The sequence below is a fragment of the Lepidochelys kempii genome, chromosome 4 (genome assembly GCF_965140285.1).
Source record: "Lepidochelys kempii isolate rLepKem1 chromosome 4, rLepKem1.hap1, whole genome shotgun sequence".
Taxonomy (NCBI): domain Eukaryota; kingdom Metazoa; phylum Chordata; order Testudines; family Cheloniidae; genus Lepidochelys; species Lepidochelys kempii.
In genome coordinates, this window is record NC_136383.1 from 53,600,047 (window position 1) to 53,627,201 (window position 27,155).

General features: G+C 41.6%; 1 protein-coding gene across 15 annotated transcripts in view; it reads right to left on the reverse strand.

The window, feature by feature from the left end:
* Positions 1-27,155, reverse strand: part of ANAPC10 (anaphase promoting complex subunit 10) — a 301,742-nt gene that overhangs the window by 241,762 nt on the left and 32,825 nt on the right. The window contains exon 5 of one of the 15 annotated variants that reach the window (XM_073341253.2): positions 12,308-12,421. The exons of the other annotated variants lie outside the window; for them this stretch is intronic. Within the exon in view, the coding sequence (XP_073197354.1) occupies positions 12,344-12,421 (78 nt within the window). The 3' untranslated portion in view covers positions 12,308-12,343. The remainder of the gene's footprint in view (positions 1-12,307; positions 12,422-27,155) is intronic. 15 annotated transcript variants of the gene reach the window in all.

Below are 27,155 nucleotides of genomic sequence, written 5' to 3' on the forward strand. Positions count from 1 at the left end.
AGGGTCTCTACAACGTGCGATAGGAGTTCATAGAACACCTTGAAGTCATCAGCCACTGCAGATGGAGACGGTGTCACTTGCCTCATCAGACAATGAAGAGTAGTCCTTCAGTGGAAACAGCAGTTGTTCCTCCACTATCTCCAGCATGTGGGAACTAATGTCAAGCTCTCGTGTTGATACCTGCCTAACAATGCCACTGGATAGTGGGATTTCATCATCTTCCTGAATGCGCAAGAGGGACAGCTTCTCTGGGACCACCTGTGATGGTGGTCTCCAATAAGGCCAAAATGGCAAGCTGTAGGGGTACTGGTCTGAATAGACATTACTATTCAAAAGACTATGATCTCACATGCATGAGGCACATGCACACCTACAGTAGAATCTAAACAGAGACATACTCAAAGCAGAAGCAAGTGATTTCCATGTGTACAAAGAGGCCATGTCAAAAGGTAATATGTAAGAGTACACTATCAAGCTATAGTTTATTTCATGTGCTACTAGCTTCTTTGGGGGCGGGGAAAAGAGAAAGGTAGGCGTAAGAACAAAAGTGCAACAAGATTTTATGCCTGTTCATCAAGGTATAACCTATAATAATAATAAAATGAAATATGCAATCTAACAAAATATATTTTGACAATTTTTAGAAAGATGACTAGCAAACTAAATTTACTATTATTACACCATTATACATGGTAACAAAGAAAAAAGTGACAGATTTTTGCAAAAAATTAAACAATTACTATAAAAACAGCATTGCATGCATTTTTTGGAGACAGCCTTTTGTAAAGGGGGTGGGGAGAACCCAAAAGTTGGCAGCCAAAACACATTTTGTATAACTTAAAATAGCATCGCAAGTCACCTCACTTTGGACTGTCTTTTAAAATTGTGAAATCATTATTGACAGCCATCTGAGAGACCTCACAAGCATCCGGGGAACAGTTAGTTACCAGACCTGAGCAACAAAAATCTGTCGTATTAGTGCCATAAAGCGACTGTGTGCCATAAATCAAGATTACGACAAGCTCTCTGAAGAGAGTGAATAAGCAGCAAAATTCTGACATCAACTCAGAGTGGAATTTTCTTGGGTGGCCATTCTGAAAACTTTAAATTTCATTCAGTAAAACTTTCTAGCTTTGTGGTTCTCTCACCTGGAGAGTTCAGGAAACAACATTCATGACCTGCCAAGAGATGCTCACATATGGTCAGTGGATGTGCAGGACTTCATCCCAACTTTAAGAGTTTATTTATCTAAAAAGTAGGTGTGTAAATATGACAAATATGTTTTAAAGAAGTATTTCCTTGAGTATTCTCAAGTCACTTTTGCCTAATTAAGGGACAGAGATGTGGAGACAGATATAAAAATCTAATAACTTCAATATTCTAATTTTCATAGTTCATTCCAATAAGCCACCCTCTTCTCTTCCCACACTTGAATGTTTTAATTATTACTTAACATTTCCTTAGTATACAGCATTAGAAGCCAACACACCAATAGGTGTGTTCAATAGGTGGATCAAGATTTTTCAAAGCTTCGTGAGGGATTTGAACTCCAAATTCCTAATAAATTAATGAGATTAGGACATTAAAATCTCCTACGTGTCACTGAAAATCTCAGCTGCAGCGTCCTGCATTTTGCACAGGAAATTCAAATCCTCTTTACGTTATTTCTCGTGTTGGGTAGTAGCTCAGATTAGAAAAAAAGACACCTGTCTGTATTGGAAAAGAAAACTGTTTTCATCACAAACCTTAGCTGCAAGTTCATACTGCACGACTCAGGTCCACTTTGGAGAAAAGGAGAAAATGTGTACTTAATTTCTGCCATCAGGTATCCATAACATATTGACACAAACTGTGTGTACACAAGCATGGTACACAGGTAGACTGTGGCCTACTACGGTATGTCCACAGAGCCTGTGGAAGTGAAATTCCCAGTCTGGGTCAGACTCGTGCTAGTGGAACCTGTGCTAGTGCTCTAAAAATAACTTTGCAGACAGTGCTTCAAAATTGCGGTTCGGGCTCTGAAGCCTAGGAAAGAGGGTGGGCTTCACGGAGACTGAAGAGATATGGAGAAAGAATGGGACTGGAGTAGCTATCAATCCTCCCTGGTTAATTATGAAGGACGACTATATGGCATGCATCCTAGAAGACAGGGGAAGATAAGTGGAGTACCTGTGGGCAGTAAATGGGGAAGCCTTTATTTTTATGTATTTAGTGATTTTCAACAAAAAATGATTTTTTTAAAAAAAATCTCATTTTAAGACAGACAGACAATCATGATTTTTTGGGAGGGGAAAGGAGTCTGACTTACCATTCTTGAATGTTTGGGATAGGTAGTTCCTTGCCTCAGGAACTAGGACTGACAGCAAAATCTCAAGCTTCAGGTTCTATTCTAGTTAGGAATCTAACTAGCAGTAGCAACAGTCACATCACATTTCCAAAGATTGCAAGGTAATAAGTTATTTTCCAGCAATATTTTCTGCAGTAAAGGTTTGCAAAATTGTTGAAAAAACTGCAATTTCCTATGTCTCCAATTTCCATTTGTTCCGTTTTTAACATACATAACGGAAACATTCTGTTTATGAAAGTGCAAAAAAGATCAGCTCATAATTTTCATTCAAAATTGTTTAGCCATACCCAGGAAATCTGTCTAGACATAGCTAAGGTTAAATTATACAAAGTGAACATTTGAAAAATTGAATATGCAATATTAAAAATTCAACCATTTTTAGCCACATTGAATTACAAAATCTAGCCACATTGAATTACAAAATACAAGTGGAGAGAACACAGAACCTTAATTTATATAGCATCATCTGAAAGGATCCCAAAGTGCTTCATAAATAATAAAACACAGAGCATCACTGAAATGCAGCCACTTCTGGGGTGGAAGGCAGCAACAAATTCAGCAGCCTTAGTAGGTAAGAGAAGGGGAAGATCTGAACTAGAACAGCAGAGCGAACCTCTGTTCTTACTAACTGTGCTTGAGATCCATACAGAGTAGAAAGCAGCTTGATATTTTTCTCTTCCAAATGACGTGCACACACAAACTACTTGGTACTCAGTTTTCTCTTCTGGAAGGATGAAGCTTTGGCTTGCTGGGATTCAGTCAGACTTTTGACCAGTTTAATTATAAGCATTTTGCGAAATGTCTTTAAATTAGAGTAAGTGACATTTGAATGTTGCCAAGTCAACCAGCCTACTAGCGTAGAGGCAACATGCCATTCTGTTTTGCAAAAACTTGATTCTGAAGCAAAGGATTCCTATTCCCTGGGCAAAACACAGAACTGACATTTCCTAAAGAAGCTGCACTTGTTCTAAAGGGGGTTTGCTTGGGAGTTTTATCGCTTTTCACAATTTCTCCTGTCAGATGAAAGCCCCCAAAATGACTACATAAAGAGCTTGAGCCACATTCATTATTGGCATAAACAGGTGTATTTCCACAGAAGTTAGAATTGTTCTGATTACATCAGTAGTAAAGTATCTATAGACGAAAGAGATGGAGTCAGCTGCTGGTGACAGAGATATGAAGATTCAGCTGGGTTGGTTGGAAAGATTGATGAACTCTGCAACTACCCAAATTACTTGTAGGGAGAGAAGGTCTATGCCAACTCTGAATAAGCAGATTCGGAGAAGGGCAATTATAGGTGGGTCAGGGCAGTTGGCACTAAATCTGCATTTACCTGAATCCAGTGTCCATGATCTCCTGCATAGAAAGGCTGTGCTCTGGTCACAGAGGTATTATGCTGCAGCCTCACCAACGCAATTAAATTCCATTTGCTCAAACTCTATACACCTCTGCCAAATCACAGAGTCTGTTACCTTTACTTTAGAACAAGCATAATTTCCCCTACTGTAGAGCATATGTAATTTCCCCTAACAAAATAAACCTGATTCTCTGGATGTAAATTTCCATTTCTATTCTGGATGATCGAATTGTCTTGGGTCTGGGCCAAGTGGACCTTATTACTTAAAGAAAAAAAAAATCTGTGCTTAGTTGAAAATGTCCTATTTTTCATTACATTAAGGTCCACAGATTCACTACAATTCAATATTCATAGCAGTATGCTTTCCAGGTGGGAAGCTGGACTACCCTTTAAATATGGGCATCCAAAAGGAGACTGGTTCATTAACTGATGGAGCTCTTTAAAAAAAAAAAAAAAAGATTCTCTCTATTCAGCAGTTGAGGGCATGGCCAACAGACAGTGGGATCTTGATCTCTGCCAACAGATGATAGAGTGAGATGTGAAGGTGGTGGTAGGAATTATAGGGAAGTAGGCTGATGTGAACTCTTGTTCACTGAACTCTTGTGCTGCATACCCACAGGCTTCACTAAGCACTGAAACTTTGTTTCTGTGGCATCACTTGTTTTCAGTAACAATCATCTTTCTCCTTTGTTAACATTCTTCTGAGATTGAGACCTTGTATCCAATATGATTCATCAGCAGCAGCTGTGGCCCATGATTGACTGTCTTGGCACCATATTTATCATAAATCCATGATACTCCAGAAACAATATCATTCTGTATTTGTTTTAGTTCTTTTGCTGTGTGTACAGCAGAATTTTCCAGGAAGAGACAAAAGTGAATTTTCTTATTCTGATCCTGAAATAGATCCTGGGAACACTTCTCAAATCAAATGGTAGCATTCCCCTCACTTCCCCAACTCCGATCATTACCATCCATATGCAAAGCAAGAAAATTGTCTGTGGAAATATAAATGGGAATCTAAAAAAAGCCTATTTTAGAAATCTATTCAGATGTTTCAGATGGAACTGTGCTCTGCTTGTTACTGCTTCTCTGATGCTAGAAATAGGTCAGAGAGCAATCTTTGATGGGAAAGAGGGTAAATTTCTCTGATTTGAAGTAGATAATTCATATCCTCTTATTTCCATGAGCTGATTGGGAATGGGACAAAACTGTGCCTGTGATCCTTGCACAACTCCATATAGTATATGTGATGGCTTTGATCACAGAAACCCCTTGGGGACTGTCACATGATGTGCTGAGACTACCTCTGAGCCTGTTTTCCCTGCCAGCTTGGGACTTCAATACCCTGTCTTGTTGAGCAAGTCACACTAGCCTGCTGCAAACACAGATCCAGGTCTAAATCACATCCCCAAAGCTGAAGACTTAACTGAAAACAGCTTAAGAAGTGCTCCTGTTGGCAGCACCCAGATACCCAGTTCCCAATGGGATCCAAACCCCAAATAAATCCATTTTACTCTGTATAAAGCTTATACAGGGTCAACTCAAATTGTCCGTCCTCTATTAATACTGATAGAGAGATATGCACAGCTGTTTGCTCCCCCAGGCATTAATTACTTAGTCTAGGTTAATTAATAAGCAAAAAGTGATTTTATTAAGTATAAAAAGTAGGATTTAAGTGGTTTCAAGTAATAACAGACAGAACAAAGTAAGTTATCAAGAAAAATAAAACAAAACACTCAAGTCTAAGCCTAATACGTTAAGAAACTGATTACAGATAAAATCTGATCATTAGAGATGTTCCAATAAGCTTCTTTCACAGACTGGACTCCTTCCTAGTCTGAGCCCAATCATTTCCCCTGGTACAGTTCAGCTCAGGTGGTAACTACGGGATTTCTCATGACTGGAACCTCTTTTGTTCTGTTCCACCGCCTTAGACAGCTTTGGCACAAGGCAGGAATCTTTGTGTCTCTCTGGGTTCCCACTCCTCCTTCTAAATAGGAAAGCACCAAGTTTAAGATGGATTCCAGTACCAGGTGATATGGTCACATGTCCTGGGAGACCCCAAGCCTTCATTCTTCTTGGCCTGATTCACAGGAAGGCTTGCAAGTAAACAGAGTCATTACAACCAATTGTTCTAGCTGATGGGAGCCATCAAGATTCCAAGCCACCATTAATTGCCTACACTATTACAATAGGACCTCAGAGTAATATTTCAAGAATCAGATACAAGAATCCTATAAAAATAGGATTACCTCACTCAGTAGATTATAAACTTTGTAATAACTTACAAGAGGCCTTTTGCATGAAGCATATTCCAGTTCCATTATATTCACACTCAAGGACTAGTCGTTTTTACTCATTAGCATATTTTCATAAAATCATCTGGAGTGCAACGTCACAGTATCCTCTCTGGATAATGTCCAGTGACCTCATTTTGACCAAATCTGTTGGTAGCCATTTGCTCCCAAACTGAAAGAGCACGACACCAACTGGGGGTGGGGGAGGGCAAAGAGAGTCTAACTTCAGATAGGGTTGAGCTACTGACCTTGTCTCAGCACTCTGGCTTGGTTCCAGCTATCTCTTGCAAAGTGGTTTTCTATCTTGTACTTCAGGGACTGTTTCAATATGCCATGTGACCTGTAGTCCCTTCTATAGTGTCTGGCAGGAACAAGGATTGCAAAACCACTTTTCTGAGGACTATGAATAGCCTCAGCTTTTTATAAAGTTTCTCCCTGTAGCACAGAGAGCTGGGAACTGATTTGCCTACACCTTTGATATCAATACTAAGGCCCCATATACTCACATTAAACAGATTTATATTACACACTTTCAAGGAGAAACCCTTAGTCTTCTTTTACATTGAGAGGACCATACCTACAATACTGACCACTCATGCCAACACTGCTTGTGAAAGCATGTGGACTGTGTCAAGTATATTTCATACATTTATTTTTGTGATAAGGCTGATGTTTACAGGGCTTTCATGCCCTGGCTGCTTGTGAAGGGCCTGTATAGTGAAGAAGTCACTCTTTCAGGTTAAAAAAGAACCCTCTCTCAACAGAAACCCTGAGTCCCTGACCACCAAGGAAGATAGACACGTTTACGTTTGGTAGCGACACTAGGCTGAATCTGAACTAATAGACATTGACGAACTTTATGTCCTTATAAAATGGAGGCCAGGGGAGCTAGAAAGAGGTAAATGGGGGGGTGGGGGGGGGGGTCAAGAGACCCCTTACTGTTTGCTTGTTCTGACACATTTGGGCTGTGTTGCCACTTCATGGCCAGATACTGCAGGGAGGAAGTGAAGTTGATGGTGAGGCTTGGCTACCTTAAGCAGCAGCTGGGAACAATAAACTGGACATAAGGGGATAGATACTTTCCTAGTCTTTCCTTTCCTTAGGTAAGGCAGGAAATCTCCACTCTTCTTATCTTCCCAGAGAAGGGATAAACCACTACAGCTTGTCTAGGACAGCCACAGACATCCTCAACATAGTTACACACTACTCTTCCTGAAAGTCTATCCTCTCTGTATCTGACACCCCCACCCCTTAACTCTGATTTGGACAGCTGGCTTTCCTCCTTAAAAGAAGGAAGAATTCCTAGGTTGGGTGAGTAACCACGCCCAGAGGAATCAGCAACAGTCTTTAGTTTGGCTTTTTCTGTGTTAATGTGCCACGCTGTACTCTGAGAAAGCGAGCAGGGGAATTGGATACTGGGGATTAGCTGCCATGCTGAATTCACTGAAGCTGAGCAGGGGAACCCGTGCTGATTATATTTATATCCCCTTTGGGAGTTTGTCCCTATGAGCTTGCGTCAGTGGAAGGAGTGAAATGGGGCACAGACACTGCTCCAAAAATAGTTCAAGGAACTAGCAATCTCCTTGCCCTCAAAGAGAATGATCTTATTACCTTCTCTTTCCAACAGGGGCTCCCCTTATGGGTCTTTCAGAGAACATGCCAGGTTTCAAGAGTGGACTGCATGGGATCCACATAGACCAAATGGGTCTACATTTCAATCTGGGTAGAGAACTCCCTGGGGAGGGTCTGTTATAGAGAGGACAGCAAGGGGAGGCAGCAGAGCATGACTGCCCATTATTACACTATCTGGTATGGTCAGTGTTGAGGTGCTGAGCTCCACAGTCAGAGATGGCAGTTGCTGATGCTACAGGGATCAAAGTGAGATTTCCCATTTGGCATGCTTCCACTTGGCATCACTGCTCCAGTGCAGATGGGGAAGGAGCTGCTTGCCGCTGGACACAGTTTTTCCAATTGCCTTCCTCTGTTGCCAGGAACTGACAGGTCTGGTTCTGCCCCCAACCTGCATGGTGTCTGAAGTACCCATTTTAATATATCTGTGGACCTTAGCACAGAAGAATAAGATGCATGTACATGTGTCAACACCATAACTAAAGAGGTTGTGAACATATAATAGCGTCAGTGTAGTCACTGAGTTGCATAACATCTACTCTTGCTGCCTTTCAAAAGCCATCCCACAATGCCCCATACTGCCAGTTAACTCGGTGCAAGCGCTCCTGGTGATGACATGCAAAAGCAATTTAAATACTAAGGTGGCTGTAACGTGTACATGTAACTTAAGTTGACTTTATTTTGTAGTGTAGACTTGCCCTAATATCCTGGGACCAACACAGCTACAAGAACACTGCACAGAATCATTTGTCTTTGGCAGCTAAGCTACTAAAATGACAGCAGCAACATTTAGTCAATCAGAAAAACGGATGACTATAATACCTTGAGCAGCAAGTTAAATCTGCTTTACCTAGCTTAGTGTTCTCCATTATCGGGGAGACAGTTTTTCTATTTGATATTTTATAAACCTGAGTAGAAATCCAAAATCTGCTAACACACTGGACTGAATAGTTTGGCTGCCAATGTGTCTAACAATATGCTAAAGAGTGTAAAATTAAAAATGAAAACAGGCACACACAAAAACTAAAATGCTTCAATTTTAAAATAAAAACTTTTATTGTAAGTGCCTTAGAAACTACAATTGAGTCAGATCTGACCAAATCTGGGGTTTATCTCATCCGAACAATATTATAGAAACCATTCTATTTGAGCCTGAATGCTAGAACCAAGTATCAGTTGCAATACCAGATGCATTCATGTTATTTTAAAATATCATCTACCAAGATACACTTTACCTAAAAAAATTTAAATGAGATTTGACATATTCAGTTGGTAAGAGTTAATACTTAAATGTCTCTTTTCCTGCCATGCCCACAGCCCACTCCCTCCACACACACACACACACACACACCTTCCATGTTCTCTTTTCAAGCAGAAAAGTGAGGGACATCTGGCCCTTTTTAATATATTTATTTATATCACAATTGATACAACTTTTATTTATATCACACAAAAAACTCTCTACTTGCTTCTTTACTTTTGAAGTGTTAATGATAATCTGTGGAAAGAATCTTGCGAGCCTACCCTAGTCAACTGTAAACCAGAAATCTCTTCAACTTTTAAGACACAGGGACTAACAAATATCCTATACCACTGCACTCTCCAAATACACAGAGCCTTTATTCCAAGAAGAACTTTCAGTAAAAAATGATGTGTGAACAGCAGACACTGATGTTCACACAAGCATACTGCATACAGCCCAGCAGGCGAGTTTTCTGTTTTTTTTGGATTATACTCTGAAGGTGCTGGCACAATGGAATTTCAATACCATAACTGCTTATTTGTCTACGTGCCAGCCTCTGAAATAACAGGTAAAAACCAAACAAAACCAAAAACCACAAAAAAAAACAACACAAAAAACACACACACACACAAAACAAAAACCCCTCTCTTTTGAAATTTATGGGAATCACAAAATGTTTTTAATTCTCCAGTTTAAATGATGTAATTTATAACCATGACACAAACAGAAAAGCAGCACAAAAGAAGGGAAAATACAGAAATAACATAATGTTCCCAAGGTTCAGTTTACAAGGACCTCACACAAAGTTTTTTTTTTTTTTTTGCAACTCTTACTAGAAACAGTATTATTTGCTAAAAATGAAGTAGCTGCCAAAAGCTATGATCCATCTAAAGCAAACATGTTTAAGATGGAAATAGAGTGTTAATGCTGAAGAAAGGCAGAATTGAGTACACAAGATTTCTCTAAAAAACTGTTGGAGACTGCACTACACTAAGTTTGTTTTTTCAGCTTTTTGATTGAAAATTGATTGCATTTACAGACAGAATTCTTAAATTATATAGCTACACTAAAACAATAACAGAAGTAATCAAATCTCAAACTTTCTAATTAAACCTTTTTTTCCGTCAGTAGGTTATTGGGAATTCAGCACTACTCTTGGTTCACATGATAGAACAATGGGAAAATTTTCCGAATGGTTGAACGCTAACTCTGACAAGTGTGGAGAGCCAACTACAATACATTATATGGTAGCATAACCTGCCACCCACATTGCTGAGAGAACAGCTTTCAAACACATGCACTGAGCTGTAAAACCACAAAATCCCTTATTACATATTGTCTCTTACTTTAGGTAAAATATACCATCTTTTCCCCCCATTTGCAGATCTGTGGGGGTTTTTTAAAACTGTCATCTGTTAAGTTTATTCAATAGTTAGAACAGTCTTTTACAAACTCTTTCACAAATGCTATCTTGCCTGTTTTGTTTTTACACAGGCAAACAAATTATCACTGTCTTACAGTATACAATGAAGTCTGACGTCTTCCACAGTTTCCCACAGCTTATTTAGATATCTGGTGCTGTTTCTTTCCATGTGACATTAACCAACCTTCCGTAAAATGACAAAAGTCTAACATAGGTGGCATCTATATAAAACAGATTTAATTTTTGAAGACTTATTTCTGGGATGAAATGCTTTTGCGCTTTCTGATATTTTAATGAAAAATACACAACAGTAATAAAAACTCAAGATTATGTTCTTGATAGGAAATGTAGATGTACTGTATTTACTGTGATTATTTTCTATTTCTATCCAATACAAATGATTCTTGGGGTTACATTGTCATAGGACGTATGGTTCTGGATATTGGTACACTCGTGAATTGTCAGCACTGCTGAATGACAAACATACTCCACCCTCATTACAACACACCGTGATTCCCAGCCAAGAATTCTTGTCCTGTCAGAACAGGGTGCATTACAATAAAAAGCAATCCAACAAGACAAACAACACAAGAGGACTCAAGCCATAGCAATGTTAACTACAATTGTTAGGAAATATAGTTCTGACTGGGGAAAGTGAGCTATTTAATGATTTTATGAATGTACATGACTTCCTCGCTACAAGAAAGATCACTTAAATTTTTGCTGTGTACAAAGCCTGCTCAGTTAATGATTTTGCCCCATGTTTGCTGATTGAATAACAGCATTCCAAGATAGTTAGATAATATACAGTTACTTCTGGGTTTTTCATTTGCAATTTTGTTGGCAGGGGGAATTTTATTTGCAAGTGTTTCTATTATACAGATAGGGTCAATTAGTACAATGAACTATTGGTCATTCTGTCTGATAGCTCAGTGGAGTATTCAAGCGGGCACTTTCATAACCCACAACTGAATGCAGCCAGTTACCCTGGTAAACATAACAGCACTGACTGTCCATGGGGATTTAACCATATTTATTTTGGTCACATACAAAGGTAATGTGATTTTTTTTCCCCACATTTTGACACAATACTAATTTAATTGGAGATAATTTTAAATGCTTTTTAAAACAATATTGATTGGCTCCTTAAGATTTAACAGAAAAAGTATGTGGATGCTTGGGTACAAAAGCATTTATTGGTCTTTCTTGGAGTGCCAGGAGATGGCCCACATTGTCAAGGAAAGCTAAAAACAGTGTCCCTGGTACATCTTAGTGATTAAATTAAAAAAGAGGCACTTTCAAGGACTCAAAAACATGTTGGATGTAGTAGAAAGGATTAAAAGCTACAGATAAAGCCCCTGAAGATGTATGCCTTAACTGAGTGGCAGATGCACAAGAAGAAAATATAGAGAATAAGGGGAGGAGGGAGGAAGTAGTACAGAGAACACAACAGGATGAACACAGAAATACATAACCAAAATAAAGACATTTTAACTACATGGGGCAAATTCATCCCTGGTGTAAAGAAAGATAACTTACCTTCTGTAACTGGAGTTCTTCATGATGTGCGGTCCCTACTGTATTCCACTGTGGGTATGCATGTACTCCATCCACTTGAGACCAGAACACTCTTGCTAATAGCATAGGCATGGACCAATGGACACACTTTCCCTTCTCTGCTCCGAGAGTAGAAGGGGGCGGGGGTGCAGGATTCTCCAGTTCCTTCACTATCATGAAGCAAGTGTCTTGATCCAAAACAGAGGGGAAGGAGGACAGGTAATGGAATATAGATTGGGACTACACATCTTGAAGAACTCTAGTTACAAAAAGCTAACAGAGGCAGGTAACCTTTCTTTTTCTTCAAGTGATGGTCCACATGTATTATACTGTGTTACTGACAAGCAGTATTCATAGAGTAGGGTGTGAGGATTTCTGCCATATTTATGACTGTAGAACAGCTGACACAAAGGATACATCAGTTGAGTACGCTTAAGCTAGGGCATAGTACCTTGTGATGGTCTGAACAGAACTTCACATCTCTGCTTTACAGATAACAAGGAGTGGTACCTCCCAAAGCAAAGCTACCAAAGCAGCCTTTGCTCTGGTGGAGTGGACCTTCACTCTGCAAGATGAAAGCACATCAGATAACTGGTAACAGAGCAAGACAGAGCCCAAAATCCACTTTAATAGTCTTTGTAAATAAAGATTATGATTACCCTTTCATATGTTCCAACAGGGCTACACAGAGCCCAGCCTAAAAAGGCATTGATCTTTGAAATAGAATGCCAATTCCCAATATATGTCCAGGGAATGGAGACTGAGCCTCACTGGTGGTATGAGGCTTAGGAATAAACAGTCACAACCCGGGACATAGGTAGTCTGGCCTAACAGTCAGAGCTGGAATCATGGGCAGTGCGACTCCTGCATTTGGGGAAGCTGGGTCTGAGTGCCTGAAGCGCCCTAGAAATGGGGGGGACCCCCACTGGCACCCAGTCTGTGGCCCCATCCCGAGGCTTGCCCCCACTTGGCCTCCTCCCACAAGAGGCCCATGCTCCACCCCCCCTCCACCCCAGGCCCCACTCCCACTCTTTCCCCTCCCCCGAGACTGCACCAAAGTATGCCCCAAAAGTAAAGTTGGACTTCTACATTAATCAGACTATATGCCTCGCTGTGTATCAGGAACCAGGACCTGCAGCTGCGTCTGGGACTAGCTAGCTGCCTGTGACAGGGTATATCTACCACGCACTGACCGAGCTGGGATTAACCACCCACTGTGGAACGAAGAGGCCATGATCCTTTGCCCCTGGAGACAGGATATAAAGGAGTGTGGCCCAGCTCAATCTGAGCTGGCTCAGGAGGAGAGCAGATAGATGCTGCAGGCTCCTGCCAGGGAGTTGCTAGAGTTAGAGGCTGCAGAGGCCAAGCCAGTGGGATCAACGGCGGAACCCCCGCTGACCCTGGAGAATGAAAGTGAGCTGGACGGCAGTCACCCCCAGAAGAACTGACAGAGCAGGAACCAAGGGTAGGAAGTGCCTGTTAAAATAGGAAACAGAGCCGGAGCTGCGGACTACCACTTTCACAGGGCCCTGGGTTGGGACCTGGTGGAACAGGGTGGGCCTGGTCCCCTACTCTGCCCCACACCTACCACAGGGTGCAGGCACAGCCCCTAGGACTCTAGCTGCTAGGCCATGCTGCCCTGCTTTATAGGCTAGGACAGCAGTACTCTAGTCACGTAAGCTGTAACCCCTTATTTGCCGCATGTGACCCAGCACCCGATGATGGGGTGTATCTACCCTGCGACAGTTGAACATCGATTGACCAAATCACAGAATTGACTGAAGCATGTCACCAGACCTGCTCTTAAACCTAGAAGCAGCATGTGGCTAGCAGTTGCTCAATGTTTATGCCCAGAGCTATTCCTGTTCCTACCTTGCTCCTGTCCTGCTCAACTCCACTTCAGTCATGCTCCCCTGCTTGGTTCCTGATTCTAACTCCTGATTCTTGGCTCCTGGTTCCTGACCTCTATTGCTCCAACCACTAGGCATGACAGCCTGACAATATGAGGCACCATGTTCTCTGGGCTGTGCGTTTGTCCAGATATGTGCCTAGCCTACAAGGGATATAACCGTAATTAGCATCCTCTACGAAGGTGGCAGAGTGAAAGAAATTCCTTGCACACCTGTTCTCAGTCCTGCTACCAAGCAAAAGACACCCATACCCTGGGAGGTAATGTAACTAACTTATCAATACTGTGCCTACTGGGCACATGTATTGTTCAAAGCTCGGCTTGCAGACAGCGAACACCAAAACCCAGGAGAATAAGGCATGATCAAATTAACGTTTGTGGGCTCCAGAGCTGATTGATCAGGATGCTCATATACTGAAACTTGGGAGGTGAGTTCTGGATGAATCTAGTTATTCCAATGAAGTCTATGGTCTGTGTGTTGGACCTAAAATGGACTTTTCTACATTCAGATTCCTAATGATGTTAGAAGACTGATGAGAGATTAGGTGGTGATTGTTATGCTCCAATAAGACCTTCCTGTCAGAAGCCTATCATCGAGGTACGGAAAGACTATTGAATTGTCATGATGGAAGTGCCTTTGAAAATAACTGGGCACTTTTGCGAGTCCAAAGGGAAGCACCCTGCATGGACAGTGGTTTGCACCTATCTTGAACCTCACAAACCTCCTATGGGAGGAAAGGATGTCTATATGAAAAATATGTATCTTTCACGTTGAGTGCCATGAACCACTCATTTCTGTTTGAGGATAAGATGATCGATGCCACGGTGACAATCTGAAGACTAAGATTCAGGATGAAGACATTGAGGAGCCAAAGGTCTAACACCGGTCTGCATTAGCCTTTCTTCTTGGAGATGAGGAAATATGAATAAAATTCTTTTCTTCGATGTTGAAGTAGTACTGACTCAATGGTGATTAGAAAGAGGAAGTCTACTTCCTGTAAGAGTTGCCTCACGTGACAAGCCTCTTGTTCATATTCCGACCTATTCATGGTTCCCTCAACCCACCCAGCAATATTGTTAACCTATCCAACTATACTCTCAGCCCAGCAGAAGCAGCTGTCCTATCTCGGGGCCTCTCCTTCTGCCCCTCCACCCCCACGAACATGATACAGTTCTGTGGTGACCTAGAATCCTATTTTCGACGTCTTCGACTCAAGGAATATTTCCAAAATACCTCTGAACAACGTACTAATCCACAGAGGCCTCCCTACCAACACTACAAAAAGAAGGATTCTAGGTGGACTCCTCCTGAAGGTCGAAACAGCAGACTGGACTTCTACATAGAGTGCTTCCGCCAACGTGCACGGGCTGAAATTGTGGAAAAGCAGCATCACTTGCCCCATAACCTCAGTCGTGCGGAACACAATGCCATCCACAGCCTCAGAAACAACTCTGACATCATAATCAAAAAGGCTGACAAAGGAGGTGCTGTTGTCATCATGAATAGGTCGGAATATGAACAAGAGGCTGCTCGGCAGCTCTCCAACACCACTTTCTACAAGCCATTACCCTATGATCCCACTGAGAGTTACCAAAAGCAACTACAGCATTTGCTCAAGAAACTTCCTGAAAAAGCACAAGATCAAATCTGCACTGACACACCCCTGGAACCCCGACCTGGGATATTCTATCTACTACTCAAGATCCATAAACCTGGAAATCCTGGGCACCCCATCATCTCAGGCATTGGCACCCTGACAGCAGGATTGTCTGGCTATGTAGACTCCCTCCTCAGGCCCTACGCTACCAGCACTCCCAGCTACGTTCAAGACACCACTGACTTCCTGAGGAAACTTCAATCCATCGGTGATCTTCCTGATAACACCATCCTGGCCACTATGGATGTAGAAGCCCTCTACACCAGCATTCCACACAAAGATGGACTACAAGCCATCAAGAACACTATCCCCGATAATGTCACGGCTAACCTGGTGGCTGAACTTTGTGACTTTGTCCTTACCCATAACTATTTTACATTTGGGGACAATGTATACCTTCAGATCAGCGGCACTGCTATGGGTACTCGCATGGCCCCACAGTATGCCAACATTTTTATGGCTGATTTAGAACAACGCTTCCTCAACTCTCGTCCCCTAAAGCCCCTACTCTACTTGCGCTATATTGAGGACATCATCATCTGGATCCATGGAAAAGAAGCCCTTGAGGAATTCCACCATGATTTCAACAATTTCCATCCCACCATCAACCTCAGCCTGGTCCAGTCCACACAAGAGATCCACTTCCTGGACACTACAGTGCTAATAAACAATGGTCACATAAACACCACCCTATACCGGAAACCTACTGACCGCTATTCCTACCTACATGCCTCCAGCTTTCACCCTGACCACACCACACGATCCATCGTCTACAGCCAAGCTCTGCGATACAACCGCATTTGCTCCAACCCCTCAGACAGAGACAAACACCTACAAGATCTCTATCAAGCTTTCTTACAACTACAATACCCACCTGCAGAAGTGAAGAAACAGATTGATAGAGCCAGAAAAGTTCCCAGAAGTCACCTACTACAGGACAGGCCTAACAAAGAAAATAACAGAACGCCACTAGCCGTCACCTTCAGCCCCCAACGCATTATTAAGGATCTACAACCTATCCTGAAGGATGATCCAACACTCTCACAAATCTTGGGAGACAGGCTAGTCCTTGCCTACAGACAGCCCCCCAACCTGAAGCAAATACTCACCAACAACCACATACCACACAACAGAACCACTAGCCCAGGAACCTATCCTTGCAACAAAGCCCGTTGCCAACTGTGCCCACATATCTATTCAGGGGACACCATCACAGGGCCTAATAACATCAGCCACACTATCAGAGGCTCGTTCACCTGCACATCCACCAATGTGATATATGCCATCGTGTGCCAGCAATGCCCCTCTGCCATTTACATTGGTCAAACTGGATAGTCTCTACGTAAAAGAATAAATGGACACAAATCAGATATCAAGAATTATAACATTCATAAACCAGTCGGAGAACACTTCAATCTCTCTGGTCACGCAATCACCGACATGAAGGTCACTATCTTACAACAAAAAAACTTCAAATCCAGACTCCAGCGAGAAACTGCTGAATTGGAATTCATTTGCAAATTGGATACTATTAATTTAGGCTTAAATAGAGACTGGGAGTGGCTAAGTCATTATGCAAGGTAGCCTATTTCCCCTTGCTTTGTCCTACCCCCTCTCTTCTTCCCCCCCTCCCCCCGACGTTCTGGTTAAACTTGGATTTAAACTTGGAGAGTGGTCAGTTTGGATGAGCTATTGCCAGCAGGAGAGTGAGTTTGTGTGTGTGTGTGTGTGTGTGTGTGTTCCCCCCCCCAGGGGGTGTGTGAGAAAGCCTGGATCTGTGCTGGAAATGACCCACCTTGATTACCATGTACATTGTAGGGAGATTGGTCCCTTTGGATAAGCTATTACCAGCAGAAGATTGAGTGTGTGTGTGTGTGGTTTTTGGAGGGGGGTGAGAACCTGGATTTGTGCAGAAAATGGCCCACCTTGATTATCATACACATTGTGAAGAGAGTGGCTACTTTGGATGGGCTATTACCAGCAGGAGAGTGAGTTTGGGGGGGGGGGGGGAGGGTGAGAAAACCTGGATTTGTGCTGGAAATGGCCCAACTTGATGATCACTTTAGATAAGCTATTACCAGCAGGACAGTGGGGTGGGAGGGGGTATTGTTTCATGGTCTCTGTGTGTATATAATGTCTTCTGCAGTTTCCACGGTATGCATCCGATGAAGTGAGCTGTAGCTCACGAAAGCTCATGCTCAAATAAATTGGTTAGTCTCTAAGGTGCCACAAGTACTCCTTTTCTTAATGACTACAATGACTCATCGGTCTGTTGATTTACCAAGCAGTCCCCTTGAAAAGGAAGGCTCTGCACTGGAATGTACTTCCCTGGGGAAACCTGATGAATAAAGTCAGGGCTCCCTGCATATAACATTGGCAGTTGCTATCAATCTAGAGGCTATATCCGCAGAGTATACTACAGTTTGAAGAGATGATCTGGCTATCAGACTACCCTTGTTAATAAGGACTTGGAATTGCACTCTGTCCTCCTGAGGGAGTTTGTCACTAAATTCCAAAGCCTTGAAGTAGTTGCTGAAATCATACTTTGCAACAGTACCTGATACTTGGCTATTCAGAATTGTAGGCTGTAGATGTAAATAACTTTTCTCCCTAGAAAGTCCAAGCATTTGGCCTTCTTATCTGAGAGAATAAATCTTGTGTGTTATCATCTACTCTTTTCTGTAGTAACCTGAACAACCAGGGAATTGGGGACACAATGTGTGAGAAAAAACTCTGCTCCGTTGGTAGGAACAAAGTACCTCTTTTCTGCTCTCTTACGAGTGGGTCTCTTGTTGCTGGGATGTTCCCACATCACTTTGGCAGATTATAGTATAGCATTATTGATCAGGAATGCTATTGTAGTAGGTCCTTTACAGCGCAGAACGTCCAGGAATTTGTGGGATGACTCATTGACTTCCTTCAAGGACTCTGAAGGGCTTCAGCACCTTTTCTTAACTGCTCCTGAAACTGTTTGTGATTGTCCAGTGAGGACAGTAATACTGATGCAACCACCTCATCAGGAGAGGAAGACAATATGTCCGATTGAACCAGCGGTACTGTGAGATCCAGCTGTTTTTTCTTCCCCCATGGGCTCTGGAAAGAGTTTAGGCTGGTCCCCTGATTTAGAGGGATGATGAGAGTTTCGGTAGAAGAATCCAGCATGGGCTGAGGTAGACCTCAAGGCACAGGATACCACCCAACCTAGGGGAGCACATCATCTTATATCATCATATTGGCCCCCAGGAAATTCTGGAACCTCTATCAGAGCTGATGACTTTTGAAGGAAGCAATAGTGGTCCTTCCCCCACAACAGAATCACGCAACTAAGAAAATGCGGGCTCCATTTCCAAAGGTAGCACTGTTGGAACCATCAGTGAAGATACCCCAACCAGTACAGGGAACAGGAGACCTATTTCTTTCATAATGTTCATGGACAAATGCTGTCACAATCTCCCTTGTAAGAAACAGTTCTCATAGGATGGGAGATTCTGGGTCCAGCGGGACAGTCATGTCCTCCAAAGTGGTGTATTTGCTGCCATGAGGCATCTTCTCCCTGTGAACTTTCAGTGTCGGCTCAGAAATGTATGTCGGTGCCAATGGTGTACAGAATGGTAATCTGTCCTTCACTGGTACAGATAGTCATACTGGTCTAGGCTCATTCCCCTTTAGTAAACGGTCCCACTGCTGCCAACGTTGCCAAAATGGAGGTACTCCTAGTTTTGGAAGCCTGCAGTTCAGTACCATGATCTCGATGGGTTTTTGAGCTTCCCTGCACCAGACATGAAGAGTCACCAGACCTTGAGGTTGTAGGGGAACCAGAACCTCCTCTTAGAAGTGGATTTAGAGGGAGATTTTTCCAACCCTCACGGTGAGACTGACACAAGGAGTCCATGGCTCTGCCTTTGCCTGCTCCTGTATCTGAAGTTGTAGTGCTAGGGAGCACGTTCCTGAATGCCTCTGCCCGCTGGATGGGGGGTGTGGGAGAGGGAGTCTGCCAAACCCAGATCCAACTTGGGCCTGATAGAGCACTCAATGAAATGTTTCCTAAGCCATAACTCCCATGCTTTATGGGTTCAGGGTGGGAAGAGGTGACAAGTACTGCACTTAGTGCAGATACGAGCTTCTCCAAGGCAGTAGAGACACCTCTTGTGGTCATCGCTGATCAGGAAGGAATGAGGGCAGGAGAAAGTTCTTGATGCCTGGAATTCTGGGCATAATTGGAATCCTACAACGGGAAGGGTATGCGTAGGGAGCAGATTTCTCCTGAAATCTAAGAATTTTTATATACAAGATTTACATTTTATAATATTTAGAGGTTGGCTCTAGGGGGATGACTGGAGGGGTGACTGTGGACACTGGAGGGTTCTGTCTCAGACCATGTGGAGGTAAGAAGGAAATTGAGAGAGTGTCAGTCTGCGCTGATCTTTATGCCCTCAGGTCAATGCACAAGAAGGGAAAAAGCACAGGCATGGACCAGTGGACATTACTAGCAAGAATTTTCTTGTCTCAAGTGCCTGGAAAACATGCATACCGCAGAGGAATATAGACAGAGATCAGCACTTGAACTCTGGAGTTTCATTCCTACTGTATCTCACTGGCTATGTGGCAGTCTGCTACATAAACTGTAACAAAGATGGTCTCCCAAGTCCCTGCAGTCTCAAATATTAAACAAAGAAATTAGCCTCATTTGGTTCCACAATTTATACATTTGATTACTTGATTTTCTTGGACCCAGCTCACTGACAGCAAAGGGGAATAAGCCACAGCCGCTGGTGCTGAAGTGTACAATACAGGTTGACAGAGTCCCAGATAAATTAGTATTATCTGCCAATATGCATTCGCTGTGTCCATTTTCACCATCTCCTGAATTGATAGAAAATAGATGATAGTCTGCTCTATAGTTTTACAATGCAGCCACCAGCCAGAGGACATAGGCTTCCCAAAGCATACTTTAGGGGTTGATTCCACCCTTTCTTAGCTGGCTTCATGCCATGATAAAGTCACTGCCTTTGATTTACACCAATGTGAGAAAAAGAATTAGATCCTTTTTTCTTCTTGCTTTGTTTCCTTCAAGTTTCCCATTATACATGTCTGAAAATTAAGTGCTCCATTCTGCAAATTTCCAGAGAGGCCATCGGTATAGTGGAAGGTCCAAACTTCTTAACGTGAAGGCTTAAGCCCTTTTGGGGAAATTCCCTCCTTCCCTCCCCACAAAAGCCTCAGCTGCAGAAGACTGTGGAGCAACATGAAGGGGAGGAGATCTCATGGACATAAGCTCCTAGAACAGTTGCCTATTCTGGATTTGAACCCTCTCTCCTTGTGAAGCCATGTAGTCTATAAAAGTTACTACAGCTCCCATGATGTCTTGAGAGGTGTGGGAGATGAAAGGAAAAAGACCAAGCTCTCAGTTCCAGACAATTTTTTATTAAAAGTATCTTACCCCACATACAGGTCTCAGCTACCCAGCTTATCTCTAGAAAGTGATAGCTGGAGATAATTCCTGGATTAATCACCACCTCACCAACCTCCTTTCCACCATTTGAGGGCTCTCTTCTTGGAAATGGGGAGGGAAAGAGGAACTTACTCTTCCTACCCATCACTATTTCTGGGAAAACTTAGTCTATAAGCCCCTTGCCCCTCATTTTCGGAGCCATGATTGCAAGTCTAAGGGGCATTTAAAGCAGGTAAGCAAAGTAAATGCTGACTGGGTCCTGGGAACGTGGCAGTCTTCTGTAGCCGTATGTTGCTGGTTTGGGCATTATATAGTTGCTGTAAATATTGAGTACTTGTGGCACCTTAGAGACTAACAAATGTATTTGAGCATAAGCTTTCGTGAACTACAGCCCACTTCATCGGAGCCGTAGCTCACGAAAGCTTATACTCAAATAAATTGGTTAGTCTCTAAGATGCCACAAGTACTCCTTTTCTTTTTGCGGATACAGACTAACACGGCTGCTACTCTGAAACCTATAAATATTGAATTACCCAACCATCCCCACTTGGATTCTGCAGCTGTATAGCTCAGGGAACAAGTGGGGTCAGCAGTCACAGAGGGAGCTTGGGCTAGATAAAGCCTTAAGTATAGTGAATAATGCAGAAGTGTAACAAGACATTGAATGTGAATAGAATTCATGGCCAGCTGAAGTACTATTGAAACCCAGCTGATTAGAAAATAAGAAATACTATGTCTTTTCAGACAAATAAGTTATGTATTGTCTACATGAGAAAGTTGAACTAGTATTTACACGGATACAATGAAACTTACACAAAAGGATGTGTAGATACTATTTTGATTTAGTTTAAGTTGATGAAGAACATGTTTAATCAAAATAAGCCACTTTTACATTGGAATAAGTGTGTCCACACAGCCTTTTACATCAGTATTATATTGGTTTAAAAGCTAACTCAATAAGGTGCAACTTTCTCACATAGCCAAACCCCTATAGAAAAAAAAAAATCTATTAAAACCAAAGTGTCTAATAAAAAATGTCAAGACCTTACAAATAAACAGTCAATTTATAAAAACATTACTAATAAAGACCAATTTAACAGTGATTACTCTACAATTAGTGGGATGTTGCATAGGAAAATCCCCCCAGTGGGGTTAAGGTATACAGATGAATCCAAGTGAGCATAGGTAAATACCAGCAACAATGAAATTAACTGGACTTATTTAGTCTAGCACTCAAACAACAAGGTAGCAGCTAATTTATAGTACAAAATAACTGTTTGGTGGTTTGTGGAATGAAATAATGTAATGCCTCCGTTATACTTGCAAATAAATTATTAAATTTTAAACATGATTGATAGCAAGGTTCACCTTGCTTAGTTTTTAACAATCCTCAAATTAATAGCCTGCTTACTTTAGGAACACTTTGTCAGGCAATGGACAATTTTGGGTAGTAACCAATATCCAGATACCCATCTCCAAGAGCTGAAGATAGGAGGGTAGTGTCCCACTACAGTATGAAAGTATTTTCCCTACCAGCCCTGCTATAAGCACACTTAATTCTAGACAATTTCACTTGCAGCAGGTACACAAGGGAAAACATTTACATTTACAACTTGCAAAAGACACAAAAACTACCAGCAGAACAGTGCTACCTTTCATTTCCAGGTGCCAGCCTGAAAGGAGAAACAATAGAAGGGGAGAAAGAAGGAAGAGAATATGAATGCAGTGTTGTCTAGGGATTGGAGCACGGGGCCTCATGTCTTGACTCAGTATGTGACCTTGAACAAGCGACTCAACCTATTTGCAAACAATTTAGCCCATCTTTAAAATGGCTACAATACACTCACTCTGCATAATTCAAAGGAGTATTGAGAGCTACTACACTATACAATCAAAATTTGCATTTGACTGCCCATTGAGCTAACAAGCAACGGTTTTTGTTTGTTTTAGGAGATTACAAGTGTGTTTCATAAAGCTAATAGTGTTGATGTAATATACTTCTGTAAGGCATTTGGCATCACACCACATGATATATTGATTAAGAAAGCAGAACAATACAAAAATAATATGGCACAGATTAAACACTGGTTAACTGAGCAGTCTCAAAATGTAATTGCGAATGGGGAATTAGATCTCACGGAGATTAGAGAAGCTACAAAAAGAGAAAACCCAATAGTAATGGGGGATTTCAACTATCCCCACATTTACTGGGAACATGGCACCACAGGCGAGATGCGGAGATAAAATTTCTAGACACCGTTAATGACTGCTTCTAGGAGCAGCTAGTCCTGGAACCCACAAGGGGAGAGGCAATTCTTGATTTAGTCCTAAGTGGCTCACAGCATCTGATCCAAGAGGTGAATATAGCTGACTCGCTTGTAATAGCAACCATAACATAAATAAATTTAACATCTTTGTAGTGGAGAAAATACCAAAGAAACTCACCACAGTAGCATTTAACTTCAAAATGGGGAGCTACACAAATATGAGGAGACTAGTTAAACAGAAGTTAAAACGAACAGTCACAAGAATTAAATGCCTGCAACCAGCACAATATAAGCTTAAATTAAATGTATAACCCGAATTTAAAAAAGCAATAAGAGAACAAAAAACATGGACACATGGCTAAACAGAATAAAATATGGTTAGAGACAAGCTGACACTTTTTAAAAATTGGAAGACAAATCCTACTGAGTAAAATAGAAAGGAGCATAAATTCTGGCAAGTCTAATGTAAAGGTATAATTAGGCAAGTCAAAAAAGAATTTGAAGAATGACTTGCAAAAGACACTAAAACTACCAGCAAATTGCTTTCTGTCAGAAATACGTCAGAAACAGGAAGCCTGCCAAACAATTAAGTGGAGCCACTGAACAATCGAGGTTCTAAAGAAGCACTCAAGGAAGACAAGGCCATTGCAGAGAAGCTAACTTAATTTTTAAGTGACAAATCTGAGGAACTGTCTCAGACAGAGGTATTGATAGAGGAGGTTTTGGAACGAACTGATAGATTAAACTATAAGTCACTAGGACCAGATGGGATTCACCCAAGTGTCCTGAAGGAACTTGTCAAGGTTCCTTCCCCACTCTGAACTCTAGGGTACAGATGTGGGGACCTGCATGAAAGACCCCCCTAAGCTTATTCTTACCAGCTTAGGTTAAAAACTTCCCCAAAGTACAAACTTTGCCTTGTCCTTGAACAGTATGCTGCCACCACCAAGCATTTTAAACAAAGAACAGGGAAAGAGCCCACTTGGAGACGTCTTTCCCCAAAATATCCCCCACAAGCCCTACACCCCCTTTCCTGGGGAAGACTTGATAATAATCCTTATCAATTGGTACAGATGAACACAGACCCAAACCCTTGAATCTTAAGAACAATGAAAAATCAATCAGGATCTTAAAAGAAGAATTTTAGTTAAAGAAGAGGTAAAAGAATCACCTCTGTAAAATCAGGATGGTAAGTACCTTACAGGGTAATCAGATTCAAAACATAGAGAATCCCTCTAGGCAAAACCATAAGTTACAAAAAGACACAAAAACAGGAATACACTTTCCCTCCAGCACAGCTTATTTTACAAGCCATTAAACAAAAGAAAATCTAACACATTTTCTAGCTAGATAACTTACTAACTTTACAGGAGTTGTAAGGCTTGCATTCCTGATCTGTTCCCAGCAAAACCATCACAGACAGACAAAACCCTTTGTGTCCCCACCTCCAGATTTGAAAGTATCTTGTCCCCTCGTTGGTCATTTTGGGTCAGGTGCCAGTGAGGTTACCTTAGCTTCTTAACCCTTTACAGGTGAAAGAGTTTTGCCTCTGGTCAGGAGGGATTTTATAGCACTGTATACAGAAAGATGGTTATATTTCCTTTATATATATATATATATATATTTCCTTCCCTTTATATTTATGACAGAACTCAAATGTGAAATTGCAGAACTACTAACATATCGCTTAAATCAGCCTCTGTACCAGATGCCTGGCAGATAGCTAATATGATGCTGATTTTTAAAGAAGGCTCTAGAGGTGATTCTGGGAATCACAGGCCAGTGAGCCAGCTTCAGTACCAGGCAAATTGGCTGAAACTATATAAAGAACAGAATTCTCACACACATACATGAACCTGATATGCTGAGTCAACACAGCTTTTGTAAAGGAAAATCATGCCTCACCAATTAGAATTCTTTGAGGGGGTCAACAAACATGTGGACAAAAGTGTTCCAGTTCAACAAAACAGAATCCAACATGAAGCTGCAGAACTGGAATTAATTTGAAAACTGGATACCATCAGATTAGGCCTGAAATAGAGACTGGGAGTGGTTGGGTCATTACAAAACCTAAACTTAATTTCCCCAATACTAATTTCTCCCTACTGTTACTCATGCCTTCTTGTCAACTGTCTGTAATGGGCCACTCTCTTCCCACTTCAAAAGTTAATTTTCCTCCCTTGGTATCAGTAGTGTAGCTAGGGGGGAGCAGGGTAGCGGCCACTCCCACACTGAGCACAAGTGGCATCTTGTCAATGTCTTGGCACCTTTTAAAATTTTCCCCTGTTGAGGGAACAGGGGGAGCGATCCAAAAAAAAAAAAAAAAAAGGCACCACCTGTTGCAGTGCTTTTACTCACCCAGCGGTGCTCCGGGTCTTCGGTGGCACCTTGGCGGCAGGACCTTCAGTGCTGCCGAAGACACCAGGAGCGAGCGAGGGCCTGCCGCCGGAGAGCCACTGTGTGAATAAAAGCGCCACAGCAGGTGGTCTCTTATGCAGGAGGTCAGACTAGGTTATCACAATGCTCCCTTCTGGCCTTATACTTAGGGCTCTTTGTTTTCAGTTTTTATTTTACTTTTCCAGGGAATTTACTAGTGTTTATTACCACAAGAACAAAAAACAAACAGATTTTCATTTTCTTCCCATTTTAGTGTGTCAAATCTTTAAACTTATCTGCTAAAAGCTTGAAATGTGTACACGGTGGGTGTGAGATTCATCAGTACATTCAGATACGCACGCACTTCAGAGCTTGCGTGCGTGCCTGTTTGTTCATTTTGTGCAGCTTCTAGACTAATACATAGCCTTACTTCAACAGGCAGCTTTGCACATACACACAGACTAATGTATTATTGTAAAACATGTACCTCGTGCAATGTATTGTATTTTCCTAATAAAACAAATTTCATATATATTTGAATGATACAAAAGTAGGGTAAAAAAAAAGTCAGAAAAAAAATAAATACTACTTTTTGTAAAACCTGGGAAACTTTCAGTAAAAATTTGTTTAAACTGAAAACAAAGGGGTTTACTTCTAATACTCTATGAATCAATGTGTACAGCTCTACATTACCATTATGAAAAAGTTAGGGAAAAAATGTACTGTGTTCTTGCTCTTTATGGGTCCAGTCCTGTAATAGTTATACAGATAAAACTTTAATTAAAGTCAGTGGGTGTTATAGCTACATAAGGGCTGGAGGATTTGATCCCCTGGATGCTGCTACTCCTCAGCCTAAAAAACCCAATATATTATCATGTTTCCATATTGACTTAAGAAAAACTTTGAGAAAACAAACCAAACTCTAAATTTAGGAACAGGGGTCCAATATCCTGTCTCCAGCAGTGGCCAGCAGCTGACGTTTCAGAGGAACAAAGAAATTTGTTCATAGTGCAGATACAGACAGGTATTGGAGTACCCATGTACTTCTGTAATCATTACGGATGGCTGGTCAGAGCTCAGGACAGAGTCATGAGACCTAGATTCTAATTCTGACTTCCACTAGCTCACTGGGTAACCTTCAACCATTCACTCCCCCACCTCCCATGCCTCAATTTCTTCATCAGTAAAAAGTGAGAATGTGTCCACAAAATGCTTTGAGATACATGGATGAAAAACTAATAAGTATTCGAGACTCCACTCCTAGATGGATGTATCCAACATTTTTTGTGAAGACTACCATAGTAGGGATTGGAATTATGGCTATGATGAGCTGGAGCAGGCTCACAGCAACCTTTGTTAAAATTCCTCCATCAAATTGAAGTGTTGGGGGGTTTTCCCTGGCTCTAATAAAGCATGTTCTTCATCTAGATATTGCTAATCATCCATGCCATCGATATCTTCATGAGACCCAGAGGAAGGGGAAAAAAAAAAAAAAAAGATGTTTCTAAAAATCAAGCCTTTCTTCTATTTGGAAATGTACAAAACCGAACTAAGTATGATGTACCTTGATTCAGTTTCATTGTGGGGGAGGGGAAGATATCTCAGGCTCTCATACAAAATCTTAATGCACATACTCC